General features: G+C 50.0%; 1 protein-coding gene across 4 annotated transcripts; it reads right to left on the reverse strand.

Moving 5' to 3' along the window:
* Window positions 1–880: 880 nt before the first annotated feature.
* On the reverse strand, window positions 881–22,874 carry LOC133346125 (calcium-binding and coiled-coil domain-containing protein 1-like). 4 transcript variants are annotated; one of them, XM_061557557.1, is made up of 16 exons: window positions 22,806–22,873; window positions 18,496–18,582; window positions 15,230–15,588; window positions 13,182–13,287; window positions 12,001–12,191; window positions 11,380–11,538; window positions 9,786–9,934; window positions 9,130–9,220; window positions 8,836–8,991; window positions 8,046–8,300; window positions 6,926–7,051; window positions 6,112–6,207; window positions 4,976–5,186; window positions 3,659–3,867; window positions 2,359–2,480; window positions 881–1,967 (listed from the first exon to the last, which is right to left on the reverse strand). In XM_061557557.1, exons 3-16 carry the CDS (start codon window positions 15,425–15,427, stop codon window positions 1,877–1,879), a joined length of 2,160 nt encoding a protein of 719 aa, XP_061413541.1. In that variant the 5' UTR covers window positions 15,428–15,588; window positions 18,496–18,582; window positions 22,806–22,873; the 3' UTR covers window positions 881–1,876. The 4 variants fall into 4 exon arrangements, with proteins under 4 accessions (XP_061413541.1, XP_061413542.1, XP_061413545.1 ...); XM_061557558.1 differs by having other exon boundaries at window positions 22,695–22,830; XM_061557561.1 differs by lacking the exon at window positions 18,496–18,582 and having other exon boundaries at window positions 22,806–22,874.
* Between the last annotated feature and the right edge of the window lie 1,151 nt (window positions 22,875–24,025).

The raw sequence follows: 24,025 nt of genomic DNA on the forward strand, positions 1-24,025 counted from the left end.
TGCTGAATGAGCCCCCCCCCCCCGTCCGACGCATTACGGTTCACGGGGGTTTATTTGAACATACTTCAGCATTGTGTTCAGTGCAGGTTGCTGAATGCAGGAAACATAGAAGTATAGTACAATAATGCATTGCCCATCACAAAGCCCCACAACTGACTATGGCAACACGTGCGTTAACGGGCAATCGTTTATCTAAGCACATTCCAGACTTAAACCTGCTTAACTCGGCGACGTTGTCATACAATTACACAATTTTGATTTTCTCGGTGTTTGGTAGCTTAGTATTTGGGGGCGGTAGCAGGTTTGCCGCTTGTTGCAAACGGTTCAAGGTTCGAACCAAGCGGGCGCCCCTGGTTATTACTGCGGGTGTAATAAGCAAAGAACTCAACAAGTATACACAGTCTGCTTCACAGATGACGTTAAAGACCCATCACGTCATTCGTAAGAGTAGGCCATTGTGTACCGGTGTCGTTGGTCCCGCAACTCCGATTAACACGGTTGGCTACATACGGTGCGAAATAAGTTCAACATACATAAATACATGATCCAAAAATGTTCCAAAGTTACTCGGTTGAAATATACATAGCAATCATCGCCTCCCACTGCAAAAAAAAAACTTGGCAGGACCCTCCTAGAAATGTGTTATGTGACTCAATAAAGTTTTATTAGGTAAACGTGCAACAGACAATAATAGTGACCACATGCTCAAAGTCACATTGTGTGGCGTTCATCTCCCTTGGAGAGGCCGAGACGGTGAACTTCCCACCAAATGGTACGGAACGTATTGACCCCGGCGGCAAGTTGGGATGGATCAACCCCTAACTCGGTTCTGACTTACAACCTTCTCCGTTGCGGGTAGAAAAACATTAGCAGACATTGATTACTGGAATTGATTTATTTCAGTATGAATACAGTACACAACCGTACACACAGTATGCTACATAAACTATCAGCGATAAATTGCACAGCAGCTCAAATTACCCACCTAATGAGCACGTTGCAGCCAACGACATTTTAAATGGATTGCTCGGAAGCAACACGGCCAAGAGCAGTGGTTCACACCGGAAGAAATGCACGTCACATATGTCTACGTGTATTGTTACATTTAAATCTAAAACATATCAACTTAAACAATTGAAGAGAAGTGAAAATTGGCCTATTTGAAAGTTAGCTGGATTACAGTACTTATAGGTTATAATGCCACAACAACTCAAAGAGACTTAACTACAGCATTCAATATAGTTATGTAAGTGGGCAGTAAGCAAATGTGACATTATTAGCATAGCCATGCACAAAAAATGCACCACGCCAATTTAAGAGCAGCTTCACTTAAAATACAGAACGTTTCTCTTAAGCGTTATGAGTTTACTCCTTCCGAAAACAAGCAGCCCCAACCACTGTTGATTACCAGTGGACGACCAAGGTGGTGGTGTTGGGGACAAATCAAGCGTTACCTCAAATGAAATGTATCGTCATGCTCGGGACGACCACGCCACTAGAGAGTACATGACTAACACAACCAAACAAGGCATCTCCTCAAGATCAGATTCGAGAAAAAACTGTCGCTGAAAAGTCTACAGCTAGTTGTGCATAAAGGTACTACAGTATTGCTTTTGTCAAATAAAATAACACGCAATTTCTTTGTTAAATATGACTTTTATAGGTAATTATTTTTCCCCCAAACAGTAAAACAAAAAAACGGTTACAAGTGTGATTAAAATATCGTTGCCCATTTAGCAATGGTGACATGAAGGAACGATTAAAAACAGCTTCAGCCTCAGTTTGTAGTCAGCGTGAGGAGTGAACTCAGGCGGCTGACTGTCAGCCGAGGTCTGTGCGAGTCAAGGTGCAGTACGTGCTCTCCGTTCATCACCGCCTAATGCTTGCTCACGTGCTTCTCAAACAGACTGTGGTCGTATGCCGGAGGAAACACCATGCCACACTGTGGACACTCCTTGTGCTCAGCCCTGAGACGCGTCGTCCACATACGGAAGAAAAACCACATACACACCGAAATCAAAATGACGTTCAAGAGAAACGGACATCAGATGGGCTAACATGTTCAGTGCTCCATGCTAACGTCATATAGCGAGAGGTTGGGGAGACCGTCATCCAGCAGAGAATAGATCATGGCAGATGGTGCAAACCACGTGAGCGACAGATCGTATATAAATCGAAGGTTCAACATACAAGTCATATGTTGGATTCAAAATATCGTAAATTTCACCATTACCAAGTCATATTTTTTTAAAGCAGCAAATGTGTTTCATTATGCAACGTGGGCATACCCAGGTTCCTCTTTACACGAGAGTAGTGATCTTTCAAGTGTCAGTGAGGCAGTGCGCTGTGGACTCTGACCTGGAGCTGAGTGGGGGCTCTGCGGCCAGGCTCTCAAAGTCCAGGTATTGCAGGTGTCGTGACAGCGGGGAAAGTGGCGGAGAGCATGACAACTTCATGGCATCGTCTTCATCCCCGAAGCCCTATTAGGCAGATTTTAATCAAACCACGAGCATAGCAACCCTGGACAAACGTGCACAGACTATGCAATACTACATACTGGGCATTACGTTTTAGTCTATTGCTCTATATTTATAATGTAAAGGTGGCTATGTTTAAATTACAGCAACCATGCTTTGCTAACAAATAACTCTTAACGTGTAGTGCAGGATAATATGACTGTGGTGTTTCAGCTCAAAAAGATTTCATAAATGTTCCCATGCTACCAATAACAGACTCTCATTATGGGCAATGGATATTCACTGTACGTGCTTTATTAATGCTCTCTTAATGATCCAGGTTATGCAGGTCATTCTTGGAAATGAGACTGTCCTTGCCTCTTGAATCCTCGCCTGATTAAACAAATATAAAGTTGATGCTTGAAGGAGAAATGTTATCCTCAATGGGAAAATTGAGCTTTTAGCTCATTAACAGCAGACTAAAAGGTCAGCATATTCCCTATAATACCTTCACACCCCCTATCGTACCCCCCCCACACGCCATTATACCCAAACACTGGTTCGCTCCTCTACACACCCCATTGTGCTTGCTGCTGTGGTAATTATGGCTGTATCTCATAATAATGTGTATTTTTATAAGAATTGAAAAAAAAAAGTTTGATTGAAATAGCATCAGATGTTTACTCAACAGTTTAATTTGCTACGAAAAAGTCTACGCAGTTGATGACATTACCACAGAGGCATGCGACGTTGCCATGTCACCCAACCACTCGAGACCTCACGAGGACCCCACTGCCTGACCACACCATGCTACTCCGCAACGTGATCCCACGATGTGACCCCAGGACTTGACCCCACGACGTGACCCCACAACGTGACCCCACGTGACCCCATCGTACGACTATACCACATGACCCCACCACGTGACCCCATCGTGCGACCCCACGACTTCACTACAACCTCACCAAACGACCCACCGTGCAACTCGACCCCACCGTGCGACCCCACGACTCCACCAAGCAATCCCACCACGACCCCGTGTGACCCCATGATGCGACCCCACCATGTGACCCCATGACGCGACCCCACAATGACCCCACCATGTGACCCCACCGCCTAACCCCACCACCTGACCCCACCGCCTGACCCCACTGCCTGACCCCACCGCACCACCCCAGCCCGAGATGCAGGGCGAGCCATACCGTCAGCGAGTCAGGCCAGTCAAACATGGAGTCAAGGCGGGGGGAGCTGGGCCCAGGCTGGCTGCACACGACGTGGGCGCCCCTTGGGGCTGGGCGAGCGGCAGTAACGTCCGGCACTCGTGCCAGTTCCTGCAGGGTCTTGCGCTCTGCCCCGCCCAATTCCAGAGGCGGTTTCTCCTTCACAGCAGCCGGTTTCTCAGTGCAGCTCTCTGCATGAAACACACACGCGTAACTTGGGATAAGTTAACAAACCGCCGAGAAAACAACACAATAATAGGAAAAACGTGACCGATAATGTGCCCCTGATGGAACCTGTTGACAACATGTCTGCAGAGAATAAAGTGATGTTTTGTAGTAACCTTAAATGTGAAATACGGAATAAATCTGACACGTTAATTATTGTAATGTTTCTGTGAACTATAAGATAGGTTAAACAATGTACACTTACCTAAACCACAGGAGGGCAAGGAAACAGATGTATGCATTTGAATTCAATATCTTCATATATACGCACAACAGGCCGATCCGTCAGCATGTCTCCATCATTGTTGTGGACATTGTGCTGCACAGCATCATTAAATGAGAGACTCTTCCCTGTAAGGAGTGGAACGCTATGAACCCGGCAACACAAGTTCAATTCCAGGCCACAACTAACAGCAGCCACGAGTGATGTCTGAACCGGTCCTGCCCGCCCCACCCCCCCTTCATGAACCCACACTGTCCAATGTGGTGATGTTTGGTCAAAAAAATCAATGACCAATACAGCGTGGGTGAGGCCTTCATCCTGCAGTGGATTGGATAAATGATAATTACATTTCCCCGTGCAGAAAGCATTCTGTGCAATAAACATCAGCACTGCTCAGTGCACCTCTTCAGACCCAATGATGTTAAAGTTCATCTGACATAGCACATGCAATACGTAATTCATTGTCATTCAACTGAAACAGGTCTTTTGAAGTATCGAAATAGATATTATATAAAATATCAATGTGTCATGCAGTACTTTGAAACACTATTTTTATGATGACATTACAATGACGGTTCAGATAAAGGGAAGACAGCTTTACGTGCACGAATTCGGATTTAAGTTCTTGATACCACCGATAACATGATTAACATGATAGGAAATTGACCTATATCATAACGTCAGTCTCAGAAGGTGATTTTTTCAGGCACTATAATGTGCCTGTAACTTTAAAATCTGAAGACAAACACATTGAAAAGCATTAGATAACCCAGGCCACATGCATGATTTTTCCTAACTTGTTGTAAATGCCGTGATACGTGGTGGTTGAGCATCTTATGAGGGATGCTCACCGCTGTAGGGACGCAGGGGCCCCGGGAGGTAGGCACCCACGCTAGGCTGGGCTGCAGGGGCACCAGGGGGTCCGGGGGGTCCGAGGGGTCCGTGGGGTCCGGGGGCACCGGGGGGCGGGCAGGGTGGCGCGGCACGGGGGGGCACGACTGGTGCCACCACCGCCTTTGCTTCACCGCCCCGCTCCAGCTCCTTCACGTGCTCCTGCAGCCTCTATCGGCCAAACGGACGAGGGTGGGAGGTGCAGCGGCACAGAACACGGTCGCCACGTCTCGTTGCAAGGCTAGATGGACGCTCCTCTATTTTTTGATTATTATGACTTTACTCCCAATGTTCTCCCAATATCTTTTTAATTCTCAAGAGCTGTAACCTAGGCAAAATTACATTTGAGAACCACGTTTAATGGGGTTTTCTCGTAGTCACATGCGAGTGAGCTGACACTATCGTCTCGCGACATTAGGAACCTGAGTTGGTCACAGGCGACTGCTTGGATTCGAATCCATGGATTCTCAATGGTGACAGCCGAGATCTGTGACCTCTCAGCCACCCGGTCACCGCAGAACATGGGGCTCCTGTTAAGTCTTCAGACCAGTTCCAAGAGATCGGGTTGCGGGCCGTGGCGTGGAAACAGAAGACTCCTGTGTCTGCTCAGCCTCTCCAAACCGGAACACTCGGGGTATGAACATCTGCGTGTCTCTGTGAGAATAGTGGATTGAAATCCTCGAAGTTTTACAGCGACCAAATGTGTAAATATAAATAGTAGTGTCATTTAACTAGTTGATCAAATAAAACCATAACGGGTCTGCTAGTTCCAATGAAAATCATATACCAATGCATTCACCAGTAGGACAGAACAAGAATTTGAATAATGACACGCTAAGTTGAAACCATGAAGAGCCATATATAAAATGCAAAAACTGTTTAACAATAAATCATCTTCGAATCGACCTATTAAATATTATACACTGTTTTTTTCACAATAAACTATGGCTACCTCTCGCTGGAAGTAGGCCAACCGTGCCAACCACCGACACAAGCTGCGCCCCCGCTGGGCACATCAACGCCTCCATGGGCCCAAAGCTCAGATAGCGTCGTGACAAAACGTGCACCACCTCCCCCGCGCCCCGCTCGGCGGCACCTGTCTGTCCACCTCCAGCGTCTGCTTCTCATTGCGCAGCACGGCGAGCGCAGCCTTCATCTCGCGCAGCTCCCGCAGCTTCTCCGACAGCTGCACCTGCGCCGCACCGCACACGCCCCGGGCGTCACGCCAGCGTCGCTCTTCGCTTCACGAACACAGGAACGTCGCCGAGGCTCCTCGGAACTCCCGTGGCGCCATGAGCCCCTGACCAGAGCTGGCGACCCATTAAATGATGCTTGGCGGTTCACTGCCCTGCGTGGCGCATTTCTCCACTCTCGAGGGAAAGCCCACATGCTTAGCGTAGTTATCCTATGCCGTGCCCTGCCATTGCCCTTCTGATTTATTCCTGCTAGGTGCTGTTCTCTTAGTGTGCACCTTTATGCACTCAGCGTTTATCTAACATGACGGGTTTGTACGCCGGCGTGTCGTTACTCATTTCTCCAAGCTAAATAAAAAGCAAAGAAACGCTTGCAGCAGTGGCGTAGCTATTGAGTGCGTAGGCCGCGCGACTGCACTGGGACACGTCGGCCTGCGGCACCGAGCTAGGGAGAGGGAGGGAAACTGGCCAGAGCAGCCCCAGATCTTTCCTTGCACGAGAGTCCATGCCAATCATGCTGTGCCACTGAGCTGCAGGCAAATATTATGTATTTATCTGCAAGACTGTAAAGTGGTTTTGCACTTTGTTTTAAATGTGTGCTCTAAGTACAGCACTTAAGCCCAATGAGTGGGGATGCTATAGGCCAAAAGAGGCCACTCTTCATGAGTCTCCCTCGTGCCGCTGCTGGACCTTGCACCGCCATGGGAAGCGTCTCACCTTGCCGCACTCCTCAGTCTCCTTGAGCTTGCGCTGCAGCCCGCTGTTGAGCAGGCGCTCCTCCTGCAGGCTCTGGAGCAGCTTGTGGATGTTCTCAGACATTCCCGCCACCCGATCTTTCACCTCCTGAGAGCGAGACGTGGCACAGAGGGGCAGGTATGAAGCGGTACACTCCTCATCTGACATTCGCAACCCTGTATATTATAATCACACAGGCTTAGAGACGAGACAACAACATGGATCTTGGCTTACAGAGAATACAGGGGTGCATTAGTTGGATTTAAAACAAAACAAATATTATAGAAAAAATGGATTACACACAGATATTCCATGAAGCCAGCTTATAAGGGCAGGTCAATCGCCCACTCGTATCTTTAACTCAGAATACCTGGCAAAGTCCAGGGAAGGTGATTAGCCAAGTGAGGAACTTTTGCATTAACCACACTCATATGGCAAGTCTAATTTCCTTAGAGATCATGCAAGCAGTTGATATAGAAAAGTGCGTCAAAATTATGAGTTTAATCGACTGCTGCAACACAGACCAGTTTTTCCCCAATCTTCGTCCGTGTGGTCAGTCAAGGTGGCCGGGGGAATTCTGAGGTCAGAGCTCATAGCCAGCACCAAAGATCCTGAGTTTTAATCCAGGCAGCCACCTATCGGTTAAACCATATTATCAGCTGTGGCGAGTTGATATCCAACAATAATTGCTCATAAAACCATCACATTAAACTGGGTTTTGCCCTGAATTTGGAAAAATTCCAGCTCTGAGAATTCAAAATTAAATATGAAATTTGACTGTTGAGCACAATGGACTCGTGCGCGTGGCAGTGAGGGGAATATGCTGCCCCCTTACAGTGTCGACTAGGGGTCACTTGAAGTGATCTCAGAGGTAGCTCTGTGTTCCGCGTTGTTCCGCGAGTGAACGGAATGGAATATTCATCCGCGTCAAAAAATCATAGCACAATCCGGATAAAATTTGGGCAAGAGATAAAGAAACAAAAATCTTTCTTCATATCATGCACGGCCTTCGGTGTCACAGGAACACTGGGCCCCATCTGGGCCCCGCAGTGCTCCTTTGCCCGGCTCAACAACGCGACCGACCGCGGAAGGGGCCCCTCGCCTGCGCCTGGTGCACGAGGGTGTCGCGCTCCACCTCCCACGCCTCGCGGCTCTCGTGCGCCGCGCGCTCCGCCGCCACCAGCTGCCCGCGCACGCTGTCGCCGTCGAGGCGCTGGCGGTAGAGCTCGGCGATGGCGCTGTCCCGCGCCGAGGCGGCGCGAGCCAGCTCCTCGCCCAGCAGCACCAGGCGCTGCTCGCCCGAGCCCAGCTGGTCTAGTGCCACCCGCAGCTCCTCACGGACGCGCGCCAGCTCCTCCTGGGCCACACACAATCACCGCCGCCACCACCGCCGCATGTGAGCCCTCTAGCTGCCTGACCACTTAGCAGGCAGCTAAACCGTAACTGTGTGCACCTACATCTCACAGCCAAAATCCGAAGTCTGCTCGTCTCTCTGAGTGGGCATGAGCCAGTGGTTGAAATTCCAAATTTCAGACTCTTTCCTTCCCACAAATTGGTTCCTGATTTTCGTGACCTTTAGGGATAAATCTGCAGTCTACTTCAGGCCAAGAAACGAGTCATGTGCTCTAACCATGATACCACTCATCCGGATGATTAAACATGATTGTGTTTTAAACACATCTGCAGAGTACAATTCCATCAACAGCGTTCACGAACAAGGCATTCTGCTCCCTGACATTTAAAAAGGGCGACCAACTGGACTGTGGGCCTATTGTTACAGGTCACCGCCGCTGTAGTACGGCGGTGGCGATGATGATTGCTAACGAAGATTAACCTCCACCTCCCCCTGTCTGTGCTGGGCCGTGCGGGCGCTGCATGTGTGGGAGGCTCACCTGGTCGCGTGCCGCCTGCGCCAGCTGCTCGCGACAGGAGGCCACCTCCTGGCGGTAGCTGGCAGACTCGGCCTCACGGACGGACAGGCGCTCCCGCAGCGCGCCCAACTCCTCCAGCAGCTCCTTCTCCTCCACCTCACGGCCGCGCAGGTGCTCCTGGGGGTTAGAGACGTGGTCGCCGTTCAGATGATCAACATGCTCAACGCAGTCGCGGTCTTCTCGATAAAACGGTACGCGCGCCGTGGACGAGATGGATCGCAAAGACGCGTGGGTTGAGGAGCTGCCACGTGTTACCTTATACAGCTCCTTTTCCTCAAGCACTTTCTTCATCTGGCTGCGCAGATGCTCGTTTTCCACGCCCAGCTTTCTCAGTTGATCTTTTAAGCTGAAGCAAAAGAGAGGAAGCCACATATTAAAGCTATTGCGACGCCCGTTGAAATTAGTTGGCTACGTAGGGTGCGAAATAAGTTCAACATGCATACATACAAAGAGTTGCTAGCCTGAGCCTGGTCACCAATGAGCGTTCACAAAAAAACCATCACACTAAAATTTGTTCTGCACTTAAATTTGACAAAATTAATATTAAACACCAGTTTCACCATCATGCGATGACGATTACTCTCTGTAAGAGAGCAGGAGGCAATGTGCTACCGCCTACTATTGGATCAGAGGTGTCTTGAAGGAATTTTAGAGGTAGCTTTGTGGTTATCCGCTTCTGCAAGCGCTTCGCTGAAAGGTTTGCGCTGGTTCTTTGAGAGTTCCGCATGGATTCTCCGTCTCGTGACATGACGCGGATAGCACCACCAGAAAATGTCGACAAGTAAATACGACGGAATCACCACAGCCGTGATGGTGATGACACTCCCTGCACGGGTTTACGGTGCCGCTGCCACGTGGGCTTGTGGGTTATGCGTCGTCACGAAGACGGCACCATGGTGGGTGAGCGGTACCGGTCGATGTGGGTCTCTTTGGCGAGGAGCTTGCTGCTCAGGGCGGCGATGTCACTTTCCAGGAGGTGCAAGCGTGCAAGGGCCTCCTCCTGGCTGTGGCGACCTTGCTCACACTCCGCTCCCAGCTCCGCTTCGCGCACACGCAGGGCCTGCCCGGGCACACACCGTGGTCAGTACGGACGGCCAGAGCAGTGCACACGCCAACACTACTCAGCACGGTAAGATCAGTGTGAGATCAGTACGGAAGCCCAGAGCAGTCCACACGCCAAGACTTCTCGGCACGGTCAGATCAGTGTGAGATCAGTACGCACGGCCAGAGCAGTGCACACGCCAAGACTTCTCAGCTTGGTCAGGTCAATGCACAAACCCCTGCTGCAGCAGGGTGTCAAATTTCAGCATTGGGAATCGGTGAGACTTGCCACTAAGTGCCCACTGGAGAGTCTAGCGTCGAGGAATAGTGGGCCTCTCTGTATGAGAGTTTTGTATAGATGCGTGCGCGTGTAAGGAGTGGAAAGCAGAGTGGACAGTGGAGCGTCAGGGCCCTGGGTGCATGTGCACTGACCGCGTGTGTGCGTGCGCGAGAACTTTCCAATGCACGCGTCACGCATGGTGCGCACGAGACTAAACAGCCCAGGCCCACATCCCTTGCACGTCCCCCATGCCACTACCACTAGCCAGGCATAGCTGCTCAATGAAAATGTTTAGTTTCATACGGTGCCATTCATACAAATCTTAATCACTGAGGAACCACAGACAAGTTGGAAGGCAGCTAGGGCTAGGCAGTGAGCCGGTGCCAACAATTGCCCAAGCTCTGCGATACCCTATATATTGATATATTTTCAGCCAAGTAATGAGTGTTTATACATGTGCGAGGAAACCGGAGCACCCGGAGAAAACCCACACACGTGAGGAGGCAACACTATCCCATACAGAAGGGACAGATTACATTAGGACGCACTTAGTTGTACCGCGTTCTCCTGGCATGCCAGGGTATGGCACCTCGATGCCCCTGGGAAGGGCGTTTTGCAACATTTGTGTGATTCACCAACCTCAACAGCGCTGGATTAACAGGTGTGCGCTACCACCGCCCGGTTAACCAATGCACCTCTTGTAATGTCTGCAGCTTTGTTCACACATTACGGTCTGGCAGTAAGTGCCCGTGAGAAGTTTAAAGGATGTATATAGGCGGTAGGCCCATCAATCAAACTGATTGCAAGTTAAACGGTTGTATCAATCCAAAGGAAACCGACGTCTTGAGAGCAACTAAGAGACGTAACACTGTCTCCCAGATACAATCACAGGAATAATGGACTGCTGGTGCATTAAGGGTCATGGAGCGCAAAGGCCGTCAGTGCCACAGTTAAAGGGCCCGTGGGAGCAATACTAAGAATACTGTCATTTATATGGAAGGAGCCACTGAGACTCAAGACGTGTTTATTTTGGTCAACTCCTTCTGAAGTAGGACTCTGTGTGCCAAAGGGAACCGAAATACCTGGAGAAAATCCACCAAGCGTACGAGGGGGAAAATATTAAATTACAGGATGGAGGACCCGTTTGCAGATCTGCCATCTCACGGCCGTGCAGGTACACTGACCGCCAGCTCCTGGCCCAGCGCGTCCCTCTCATCCTTCTCGTCACGCAGCGTCGCCTCCAGCGTCACCAACTTCTCCTGCAGCTCTCCCCGCTCCTCCTCCAGCGCCAGCTGCAACTGCCGCAGCTCCGCACCCTCCTCCTGCAGCTCCAATAGCCGCTTCTGCTCGCGCACATCACCATTCCCATTGGCACATTCCCCAGCTGTGAGAAAGGAACTTTGGGTTTTGCGAGCAATGAACATTTTAACAGGTTATAAAGAAATGCCCCCTTCTGGTGTTGCGTGAGAGAAGACAACTGCGGTGAATCCTTAAGTACTGTCAAAAGATCGAATGATCCGCTCGCTGCACGATGGAGTGAACTCATGATGATACTTATCCTAGGCCTGGCATGCAAATAAACTTGCTTGAATTAACCACTGCTCAAGCTGATCACCTCCGATTAGCACGGTAGGCTACGTACAGCACGAAAGAAGTTCGAAGTTATACATAAATCCGGAAATCTGCGTGCGGATCACACAGATGACAGTTTAGCATTGGAATCCTCGCAACGCTCGCCAATGCTGCGACGTGCGCGAGTCGACGGTGCTGCGCAAGGGTCAGCGGCGAGCGTCATCGGTGCTGACCTGGAGCAGCTCGGAGCGCGTGGTGACCACGAGCACGTCCAGAGCGTCCTCCTCCATGGCGAGCAGCTCGTCGGGGCCGCTGTGGCGGGGCCGGCGGAAGCGGAAGGGCGTGCTCACGCCGCACACGCGGCCCTCGTGGCTCACGTAGCAGAAGCAGTAGCTGTGTCCATCTTCGCGCGGGAGGTAGTACGCTGCATCGCGGCGGGGACAGGGTCGAGGGGAGAGAGCGGGAGAGGCATGGCGTTCCGACACAGTAGCTCTGTGATATCCACTTCCGTGGGCCGTTCTCTAACATGCAATTGTGCACTGTCATTTGTCACATTTACAGCAAAAAAAGCACCTGTTCATGTTCTGAACAGGATTTACAATTTTTTTTAAGCGGCAAATGTAAATTATATTTTCTCCTCGAAAGGAAGTCCGCTTGGCTACTGATGCAGTACATTACTCAAATTACGCGTGAGTGCTAGTGAAATGCGACGTGCTGAGTCAACATCCTGTATTATGGGTACTGTTAAGGGTGCTGTCGGCTTGGGCAGGGCGCGTCACGGCTACACGCGGTGACTGCCGGTGATCGAGACTATTGATGGGAGTCGTATCCACAGGCGGGAACACGCTCAAGACAATGTCCATGGCGTACACGGAGCGATGAAGGCCGCTCCAGTGCAGGAGCCAGATAGCTGTTGTTGCATTTGTTGGACCACGAGGGATAGCGATGGCTTGGGAAGGCTCTCACCCAGCAGTGGATTGATCATGAATGATGATGATGTATGGTGCTGTACTAGAGGGGTTGTATGACAGGTGCTGTATTGTGCTGTAGTAAAACTAAAATAAAGACTAAACTATTTTATTTTACCAGGTAAGGCTGACTGCGCTATATAGCTCTTTTTGAGAAGCAACCTGGCCAGAAATGATAGCGCAAGAAAGTGGCTCATCACGTGGAAATTTATAGCCGCCAAATACTCTAAACACGTTTCTAAATGTGGATGGAAAAACCGGAGGATCCGGAGAAAAATCCATGTGGCCACGGGGAGAACATGTAAACTCCAAATATATAACAGGCGTCAAGGTTGTGGATCAAACCCACGACCTCCTGTATACCAGGCGAGGTAGTTAACATCTCCTAGCCACCGTGATGTAGTATTTGCGGTGTGGGAGGTTTAGTGGCAGCGACGGCTGCTGACCCTGGAACTGCACGCTGCACTCCGCAGGCTTGCCCTGCTCGCCACGCTCCTCCGGCAGCGGAGACCAGAGAAAGGTGACGTAGTCCCTGGGGCGGCGCCAGCCCTCCTGTACCATGCACAACAGCAGCAGCAGCACCACCACCAAAGACAGAGATCCCCCGTATAGCATTAGCAGACTGTAGGAGCAAGTGCCGTTACCGAGTAGCACCTACAAAGGCCGGTGCGGCACATGAGGGGGTGGGTGGCTAACACCACGCCCCGCCGCCTTTGTCTCCTCAGTGATGATGTTTACACAGCACACAGGGTAGTCATGTGAGGGTGAATCGACCTAAGGGAGGCCCAGGAATGGTTGAAATAATCGCCACTTGTGTTAGCCGTGAGCGGGAACAAAACTCAGGTCGCTGGATTCGTAGCGCAGTCCGCTAACCGCTACATTACCGCTCCCCAACAGCACCACCATCGCACACGTGAGCACACAACCACAATTAGCCTACTCCACAAACATGGACATATTACCACAATTACCCTACACTACACATGCAACCACCACTCAATTAGCCAATACCACACACACACATGAGAACACAGCAACATAATTACCCAACACCACATAAACTGCGACTCAATTACCGAGCACCACACATACACACAGGTTAAAGCAGAACTACAATTACCACTACAAACACCACAACTGAATAACCCAACACATCACAACCACGGAACCACAATTACCCGACACCTCTAAATTACCGAACAATACACACATAGGTAAACACACAACAACACACGCACGTGAACACACAATGACAATTTCCTTTCTTGTCTAGAGTGTCTGACAGCAAAGTCCTCAAGAAGCATAAATGGGGACCGAAGTATCATTAAAGTTAATTCAGCCAGGTTTGTGTCAACAGCTCCATGACTGCGATTGGGTACGTAATTTGTGCGTATAATTTTGGCAACAATAGCCTGAAAAACCTTTTGAAGCGAAATTGCAAAAAGGCAGCTAGTTAGATAGAGTTAAACGACGGACATCCGTTATTTTTTAAAGCGTCTCATTGTGCTGCAAAACAAATAATAAATCCAACCGTTGGGCACAGTCGGATCATTTTAATTCAAGCCGCAAGTCATTATGGCTGCCGTTAACTCGCTCGTTACAGCCCAACCACACCCATGGCAATTCCACCACGGATAGTGATCGGAATATCGCGAGTTTAAAACAAATTTTGGGCGCGGCTAAAGCCTCGTCAGATTTCTCCAGTTTTTAACACAAATGCTCTTCACGTTGCCATAATCAGATGAATACACACACTCATTATCCTTTATATTTGAAAAATGAATCCTTAACAATGCTGTTAGTATAGACCCACAGCGTCTTGTCTGCTGGCGGCATCCATTGTGTGTCGCGTTTAGGGCCCCCCTACATCAAGCCGATCGTGCCGTAGCTCTGTGCTGAGCAGCCACGCAGTAACACGCCGTTACCCTTAACAGCCTCGCATCAATCAGCAGAGACGCCGCTTTCACCCAGGGACGGTGACGAAGCCGCGCTGCCGCAAACCTGCGCACTGCACTGTCGTACAGATCCTGCTGCTGCAAAAAATAGTTCCGCAGCCAATCTGTAGTCCTAGCCTCATTGTCCGTCGCATTGCTCCTGTACGTGGTTGCGTTGCATGCGTTCACGCACCACCCTTTACCATGTGCCATGGGTTCCAAAACCGAACGGGACTTGCTGAGACGCTTTTCCCTCCAATGCCTGTCTTTTCCCCTGATCACGTATGGTGAAGATATCACCCAGAATGCACCTGACCTCGTCAAATCTCAGAAGCCAAGCAGGGCTGAGTAACAACCAATCATAAAGAGGCTGTCATGGGCTGCTTGCCTTAACCTGCACTGACCACCACAGTGAATTGTGGTCCAAGAAACACAATGACCCCCACTCCCACGATGTGGGGGAGGTCTTCATCCAGCAGTGGATTGTACACGTTCCCCCCTACCCCCCCCCCCGCCACCTCCTATCCCCACAACTCCAACGCCGGCGACGGCGTTCAGACCTTGAAGATGCCGACCCAGTCCTTGGCATGTGGGTGCAGCTCTGGCGCCAGCGAGTAGTGGCACTCGATGGCCACCTCGGGGATGTAGGCAGGCGGAACGTTGCGGAACACGGCGAGGGAGAGGTGGCGAGCGCCGCTGTCCTCCTCCTCGCCGCCGCCACTGCCGCTCCCTGTGGGAGGCTCCTGCGGCTGCTCCATGGCGGAGATGGTGTTGGCCGCCCTCACGCGATCTCTCGGGCGCCGGCGTTAGTTCGCAAGACGATGGCGGCCCAGGAGGCGGCGGTGACGACGACGACACGGGGAGGTGGCGCGACCCGGGATCACGTGGGGAGGAACGATGATGACGGCGCTGGAAGTACCTGAGCAGTCGCGCACGAATAGCGGTCAAATCTCGAGCACTTGCCAAACGTTATCCACCCAAACAGTCGGATGGTCAAATTCCACCCTTCATATTTTATATTCAAATTCACTTGAATCTGTGATGAATATTTTTTAGACAAAATACTCCCAAGTCATTTTTAAATTGCATTTTTCCTTAATATTTATAATCGTGCTTTTGAACTATACATCATTATCAAGGGATTGTAAATCACCAACAGGTTTTACCTGGTTTAGAGTGCATGTTTGCATGTTTAACCTCTTTCCTCACCGTACATAGCCAACCGTGCTAACACAAAAAGCAGTTCTGTTCAAATGAGTTTCCAATCTAGATGATTAATATCAGTAAGCCCTCATTTGCATTGCTCAGAAAAAACTACGCAATGAAGCGATGACCATGGGGGCAGTTGATGCGAGTCTCGCCGCACACCTAAGGAACACTTGTTTACTGGCACTAAGATCGCTGAGCTGAGTAATCCCAGTCGCTTATCGGGCTGTGGCAGAGGCCAGAATGTAATTGCTTCTTGGCTGCAGCAGAAGCTTTCTTCTCAAATAAAGTTTCCTTTGTTGCTCGCGTCAACTGGCTCCCAGTAAAAAAAAAGCTGGAACCAGGAAATTATCTTCTCTCTCTCACAGTCTCACATAAACACAGAATCCTCGCCAGCACGAAAGCCACCCGAGTATAATAGCACAGGGGAACTCATCGCGATTTACAATTCTGAAACGGACGTGCAAGAAGATTGTTTACCAGCAAGGTAGGGCACACGAAATAATAAAATGTCTAAAGCGCAGAGCGTGCTTCTTAATGTGAGGATGATAAAGAGCTGAAGTGCAATAGTTCGAGTTTTGCTTGTTGCCAAATGCCGTTAATGTAAGTAACGGCAAGTCCGGCTGAACTTACAGGCTCAATAACAGCAAAGTAACCATGCGTTTCACGGAATGGCACTGCACGCTCCCAGCCACAATGCCGGCCGTAAAGCACAGCACAGAGCTGCCCTGGGCACTGGCATGGAGCATAAGGGGTGGGGGGTGGGGGGCAAGTGGGCACCGAGGCAGTCAGGAAGGAGCCCTGAAGCCGTCACAGACCACAGCCCACACAGTCCTAAGCCAGGCGAATTTCACTCGAAACAAAGCAGAGTTAGGTGGAGCGAGAAACTGATCTTTAGCGTATGTAGGCCAGGGTTTCCCCAGACTCCAATCATCGCGACCCCCGCCGCACGCGCCCGATGATTGTTCAACACGTCCCACGTGACGCGATAAACAATTACCGCCGAGTCACGCACAGCACGTCGCGCGCGCGTGCACACACACACACACATAGGTCAATCTTAATTGAAATCGCCTCTATTAGCGCAGCGTTAATTGGGCGCGCGCGGCGTGAAATTAGTTCATTTGTTATTTGAATGGGTCGCGAAGCTTGGCGTTTGCGAAAGCCTGGTTCATCCCCATCAACCCCCCTTATCAGTGCCTACCTTATTACAGACCAATTCAGACCTTATTGGTCACCCCGTGCCCTTATAAATCTCAACGTTCAGCCTACAAAGTCCCATCACAAGGGAGAGACACAAACAAATCAGACAAAACAAATGTTGCCCGCATTGAAACGGCTGTACGCCGTATGGACTTGAAAACTCAATTCCCCTGTACAAGAACACGTGGTAAACCGTATGGGTTGACACGGTATGCTGGTTTAGCCGCCCAAGTATGTTCCCTGCATCTGTGGCCACGGAATAAACACCTTCCCTGAGCTCGCCACACACCCGTCCCACTTCCAGCTAGGGATGGGGATAAAAAAAAAAACATCTCCTAAATCAGCACTTGTCCTGTTGCATCGGTTCCACCTGATGACGGTCGCTTGTATTGCGATCGAAACGTTTATTTTATTTCTACCTACGTGACTTTACCGAAAGAACCAAAGAGTATGTTTTCACGTCGATGTTATTTTTTAACCAAAACACGTGTGTGTGTGTGTCTATAGTATGTGCTATTGATCGGTTGAAAGTCCGCATTCTGAACAGTCGACGTAAAGTTTGGTGTAAGGGAGTGCTCTTCACTATAAGGCCCGCGGGATACTGGCGGAGCCCTTGTGAGCTTTAGTGCGGCCCCATGCCTAGCGGCCCCCCACCCCACCCCCAACCCCCAACAATACAAAAAAATTGAAAACATCCCTCCCCCCCCCATCATGATTGTGCCGTCAAACTCCGATGGTGTCAAACTGTGTGGCGGTCCTCTGAAAATGAGTGAGCGCTACTGGAAGGTAGCCGAACCCGCCTCCTTCTCCAGTCTGCTACTGGTCATCTGCGAAAAAGAGCTTTAGAGCTCTTTGGATTCCTCCAGGATAAATTATATATAAAAATGTAATATATTTTTTATGTAATTGTATTTTTTATATAATTGTATTTTTTATATAATTGTATTTTTTATATCATTGTATTTTTTATATAATTGTATTTTTTACAGTTTTAAATAAACCTCACTTTAAAACTATTACTTTTAGAGAATTTAAGAAGTATGTTGCACTTCTTTCACACCGTACGTAGCCAACCTTGCTATGTACACAACATGCATTAAAGTAACACGATATGTTTTCTTTACACAACTCACAGACCACACGAGTACAAATGATCGGTTCAACACAACCATAACTCTGGGCCGGTTTCGACATTCCACGTATCATCAGCAGAGTCCAGCAACTCTAGACTTGATTGCAATGCGAGTGAATTTGCCCAATATTTATTAAAGGGCATTTCCCGTAACAAATGGGCCCGCGTTTCGCTCAAAACAATTACATCGCAACACAACAATCAAGGGTCATTGTGCTCAGGTTATTTCGGCAACGGTCACATTTCTGCTGTCACATCATCTCCTCCTCCTCCTCGTGTTCTTACCTCTCCTATCCTGTCCAACTCCTATCGTTGTCTTTGTATTATTCTGTTGCTGCTGTCATTTTTCTGAACCGCCCCTTAACTGGACATCTGTGAGAAGAAACAAAAATTAGTGCTTCATCGGATTTCTCCAGGATAAAGATTCTCATTCGTGTTCACCCGACATCCACAAACTCCTTCCTTTCCTCGTTCATTTCCCAGTCTTAAACTTCTCCCATCGCCCCAGGACCCCCCCCCCCCCCCCCCGTCGTCACTTCATCTCACGTCCCCGTTTCTCCACTCCTCTTCTCCCGCTGCTTGCTTCACCATCCTCTTCGCAACTGCCCTCACCTCTCCCTCCTCCTCTTCCCTCTCTCTCAAGACGGTCTCATCATGCATAACAGGCGTTAGAGGCTGCCGTGAGGCAACGTCGTGGGTGATATCAATGCTACCGCCGCTAAGCTCCCTGAACTTTCACCAACCCGCACTGACCAGCGTGGTGAAGTATGGTCAAACAATCCCAACGAACCGCACGGCGTGGTGAGAGAGATGGGCCTCCTCCAGCAGTGGCTGGACACACAAGGGCCTGTACTGTTTCTTCAATCTCCTCCTCCTCTCTCGTCATCATCCTCTTCTACACTTTCACTCTCATCATCATCCTCTTCTCCACTCTCATCATCATCCTCTTCTCCACCCTCATCATAATCCTCCCCTTCTCCACCCTCATCATCATCAACCCCTTCTCCACCCTCATCATCATCCTCCCCTTCTCCACCCTCATCATCATCATCCTCTTCTCCACCCTCATCATCCTCCTCTTCTCCACCCTCATCATCATCCTCCCCTTCTCCACCCTCATCATCATCCTCCCCTTCTCCACCCTCATCATCATCATCCTCTTCTCCACCCTCATCATCATCCTCCTCTTCTCCACTCTTATCATCCTCTTCTCCACCCTCATCATCATTCTCCTCTTCTCCACTCTCATCATCATCAACCCCTTCTCCACCCTCATCATCATCCTCCCCTTCTCCACCCTCATCATCATCCTCCCCTTCTCCACCCTCATCATCATCATCCTCTTCTCCACCCTCATCATCATCCTCCTCTTCACCACCATCATCCTCCTCTTCTCCACTCTCATCATCATCATCCTCTTCTCCACTCTCATCATCATCATCCTCTTCTCCACCCTCATCATCATCCTCCTCTTCTCCACTCTCATCATCATCCTCTTCTCCACCCTCATCATCATCATCCTCTTCTCCACTCTCATCATCATCCTCTTCTCCACCCTCATCATCATCCTCCTCTTCTCCACCCTCATCATCATCCTCTTCTCCACCCTCATCATCATCCTCTTCTCCACCCTCATCATCATCCTCCCCTTCTCCACCCTCATCATCATCATCCTCTTCTCCACCCTCATCATCATCCTCCTCTTCACCACCATCATCCTCCTCTTCTCCACTCTCATCATCATCATCCTCTTCTCCACTCTCATCATCATCCTCTTCTCCACTCTCATCATCCTCCTCTTCTCCACTCTCATCATCATCCTCTTCTCCACTCTCATCATCATCATCCTCTTCTCCACTCTCATCATCCTCCTCTTCTCCACCCTCATCATCATCATCCCCTTCTCCACCCTCATCATCATCCTCCTCTTCTCCACTCTCATCATCATCATCCTCCTCTTCTCCACTCTCATCATCATCATCCTCTTCTCCACTCTCATCATCCTCCTCTTCTCCACTCTCATCATCCTCCTCTTCTCCACTCTCATCATCATCATCCTCTTCTCCACTCTCATCATCATCATCCTCTTCTCCACTCTCATCATCCTCCTCTTCTCCACCCTCATCATCATCATCCCCTTCTCCACCCTCATCAACATAATCCCCTTCTCCACCCTCATCATCATCCTCCTCTTCTCCACTCTCATCATCATCATCCTCCTCTTCTCCACTCTCATCATCATCTTCCTCTTCTCCACTCTCATCATCATCCTCCTCTTCTCCACCCTCATCATCATCCCCTTCTCCACTCATCATCATCATCATCATCCTCTTCTCCACCCTCATCATCATCCTCCTCTTCTCCACTCTCATCATCCTCCTCTTCTCCACTCTCATCATCATCCTCTTCTCCACTCTCATCATCATCATCCTCTTCTCCACCCTCATCATCATCCTCCTCTTCTCCACTCTCATCATCATCCTCTTCTCCACTCTCATCATCATCATCCCCTTCTCCACTCTCATCATCATCCTCCTCTTCTCCACTCTCATCATCATCATCCTCTTCTCCACTCTCATCATCATCATCCTCTTCTCCACTCTCATCATCATCATCCCCTTCTCCACTCTCATCATCATCATCCCCTTCTCCACTCTCATCATCACCATCCCCTTCTCCACTCTCATCATCATCCTCCTCTTCTCCACTCTCATCATCATCATCCTCTTCTCCACTCTCATCATCATCCTCTTCTCCACCCTCATCATCATCCTCCTCTTCTCCACTCTCATCATCATCTTCCTCTTCTCCACCCTCATCATCATCCTCCTCTTCTCCACCCTCATCATCATCCTCTTCTCCACCCTCATCATCATCCTCTTCTCCACCCTCATCATCATCCTCCCCTTCTCCACCCTCATCATCATCATCCTCTTCTCCACCCTCATCATCATCCTCCTCTTCACCACCATCATCCTCCTCTTCTCCACTCTCATCATCATCATCCTCTTCTCCACTCTCATCATCATCCTCTTCTCCACTCTCATCATCCTCCTCTTCTCCACTCTCATCATCATCCTCTTCTCCACTCTCATCATCATCATCCTCTTCTCCACTCTCATCATCCTCCTCTTCTCCACCCTCATCATCATCATCCCCTTCTCCACCCTCATCATCATCCTCCTCTTCTCCACTCTCATCATCATCATCCTCCTCTTCTCCACTCTCATCATCATCATCCTCTTCTCCACTCTCATCATCCTCCTCTTCTCCACTCTCATCATCATCATCCTCTTCTCCACTCTCATCATCATCATCCTCTTCTCCACCTCATCATCATCCTCCTCTTCTCCACCCTCATCATCATCATCCCCTTCTCCACCCTCATCAACATAATCCCCTTCTCCACCCTCATCATCATCCTCCTCTTCTCCACTCTCATCATCATCATCCTCCTCTTCTCCACTCTCATCATCATCTTCCTCTTCTCCACTCTCATCATCATCCTCCTCTTCTCCACCCTCATCATCATCATCCCCTTCTCCACTCATCATCATCATCATCATCCTCTTCTCCACCCTCATCATCATCCTCCTCTTCTCCACTCTCATCATCCTCCTCTTCTCCACTCTCATCATCATCCTCTTCTCCACTCTCATCATCATCATCCTCTTCTCCACCCTCATCATCATCCTCCTCTTCTCCACTCTCATCATCATCCTCTTCTCCACTCTCATCATCATCATCCCCTTCTCCACTCTCATCATCATCCTCCTCTTCTCCACTCTCATCATCATCATCCTCTTCTCCACTCTCATCATCATCATCCCCTTCTCCACTCTCATCATCATCATCCCCTTCTCCACTCTCATCATCATCATCCCCTTCTCCACTCTCATCATCATCCTCCTCTTCTCCACTCTCATCATCTTCCTCTTCTCCACTCTCATCATCATCCTCCTCTCCACCCTCATCATCATCATCCCCTTCTCCAATCATCATCCTCTTCTCCACCCTCATCATCATCCTCCTCTTCTCCACTCTCATCATCCTCCTCCTCTTCTCCACTCTCATCATCATCCTCTTCTCCACTCTCATCATCATCATCCTCTTCTCCACCCTCATCATCATCCTCTTCCCCTCTCTCATCATCATCATCCTCTTTACTCTTATCTTCCTCTTCCCCACTCTCATCATCATCTTCTCCACTCTCACCATCATCATTCTCTTTACTCTTATCCTCCTCTTCCCCACTCTCATCATCATCATCATCCTCTTCTCCACCCTCATCATCCTCCTCTTCCCCACTCTCATCATCATCATCTTCTTCTCCACTCTCACCACCATCATCATCATCCTCCCCTCCTCAACGATCCCCTCCCGGCGGCCCCGCCCCCCGTGTTAGTAAACACGGGGGGCGCCTCGGCCGAGGTCAATCCCTGGGCTCCTCGCGACCCAACTCGGCCCAGCTCCCCCGGGCTCACCGACCCCCGACTCGAGCGCTGTTGGCAGTGACGGTGTCGGTGGTGAGTGAGCGGTGGTCGCGATGTCGGTGTCGTGTCAGAGCCGCCACCAGCAGCAGCAGCAGCACCAACCTCGCCACTACTGCGCCATCGCCATGTCGCCTCACTGTGCCGTGACGTCACCGCGCACGCGACGCCCGCCGGTGACGTCACCACGCACGGTACTCCCCCCCCCCCCCCCCCCCCCCTTACGTGCCCTCTCCCGCCTTACGTGCCCCCCCCCCCCCTTAGTGCCCCCACTCTTAGTGCCCTCCACTTACGTGCCCCCCTTTAGTGCCCCCCCTTAGTGCCCCCCACTTACGTGCCCCCCTCTTAATGCCCCCCCTAGTGCCCCCCTTATGTGCCCCCCACTTACGTGCCCCCCACTTAGTGCCCCCCACATTCGTGCCCCCCACCTTAGTGCCCCCCATTACGCGCCCCCCCCCCCCATTACGCCCCCCCCCCCATTACGCCCCCCCCCCCCCTTACGTACCGCGCCCCTCCCCTTACATGCCCCCCCCTCCTCACACTCCCCACTCGCACTGTACCGAACCACGTGCCGGTACAGTGCGAGCACGTGCGTCTCTCGTCATCTGTGGCAAGGCCTCGGAGCGGCGTGTGGAGCGAGAGGCACTACTGGCTGGATGTGGCCGCGCAGTGAACTGAGATCACGTACTGTATTAATATAAACATCGTTGTTTTACTGAATATTTGGTGATTGTACTGCGTTGGCAGTGGTGCACTAGTAAAAAAAATTAGAACGGATGCGACACACTCGTCAATAGCACGGCCTTAAAAGGAAATATATATATGGTAGGCGACGTTTCGGGCGATCATCCTTCAGAGCGCATCAGCATTTTAATTGTCCTATGATTAGTCAAGATCAATAATCTGCCCGAGCCCACTTAGAAATGTATTCTATGACGTTGATCTCTGCTCTGTAATATTTTCGATGTATCATGCGACAGTTTTTGCACCGATTTATATTCGCTTCATTTGTTTTAATAAAAAAACTAAAATCTGTTTTGCTTTTCCCATTTTGGTGACTGGACAGGTGAGAAACTCGAGACCAGGATAGTCTCGTTGGCAGGAGTGACCTTGACCTAGGTTGCTGTTATAGGGTTTGTGGATCTATCTACTTGTATGTGTTGTCTAACAATATGTTCCACCTCAATGCGTTTTTTTTATCAACCCTACGCATAAATCCGTAGGGTTGTCAATTACTGTACTAGTATCTCATCGGCTAGTCCAGTGGTCAGCAACCAGCCGGCTCCTGAGCCGCATACGGCTCTTTAAGGACTGCTTCGTGACCT

The sequence above is a fragment of the Lethenteron reissneri genome, chromosome 23, assembly GCF_015708825.2.
Source record: "Lethenteron reissneri isolate LAM-NWPU_2019-01 chromosome 23, ASM1570882v1, whole genome shotgun sequence".
Lineage (NCBI taxonomy): Eukaryota > Metazoa > Chordata > Hyperoartia > Petromyzontiformes > Petromyzontidae > Lethenteron > Lethenteron reissneri.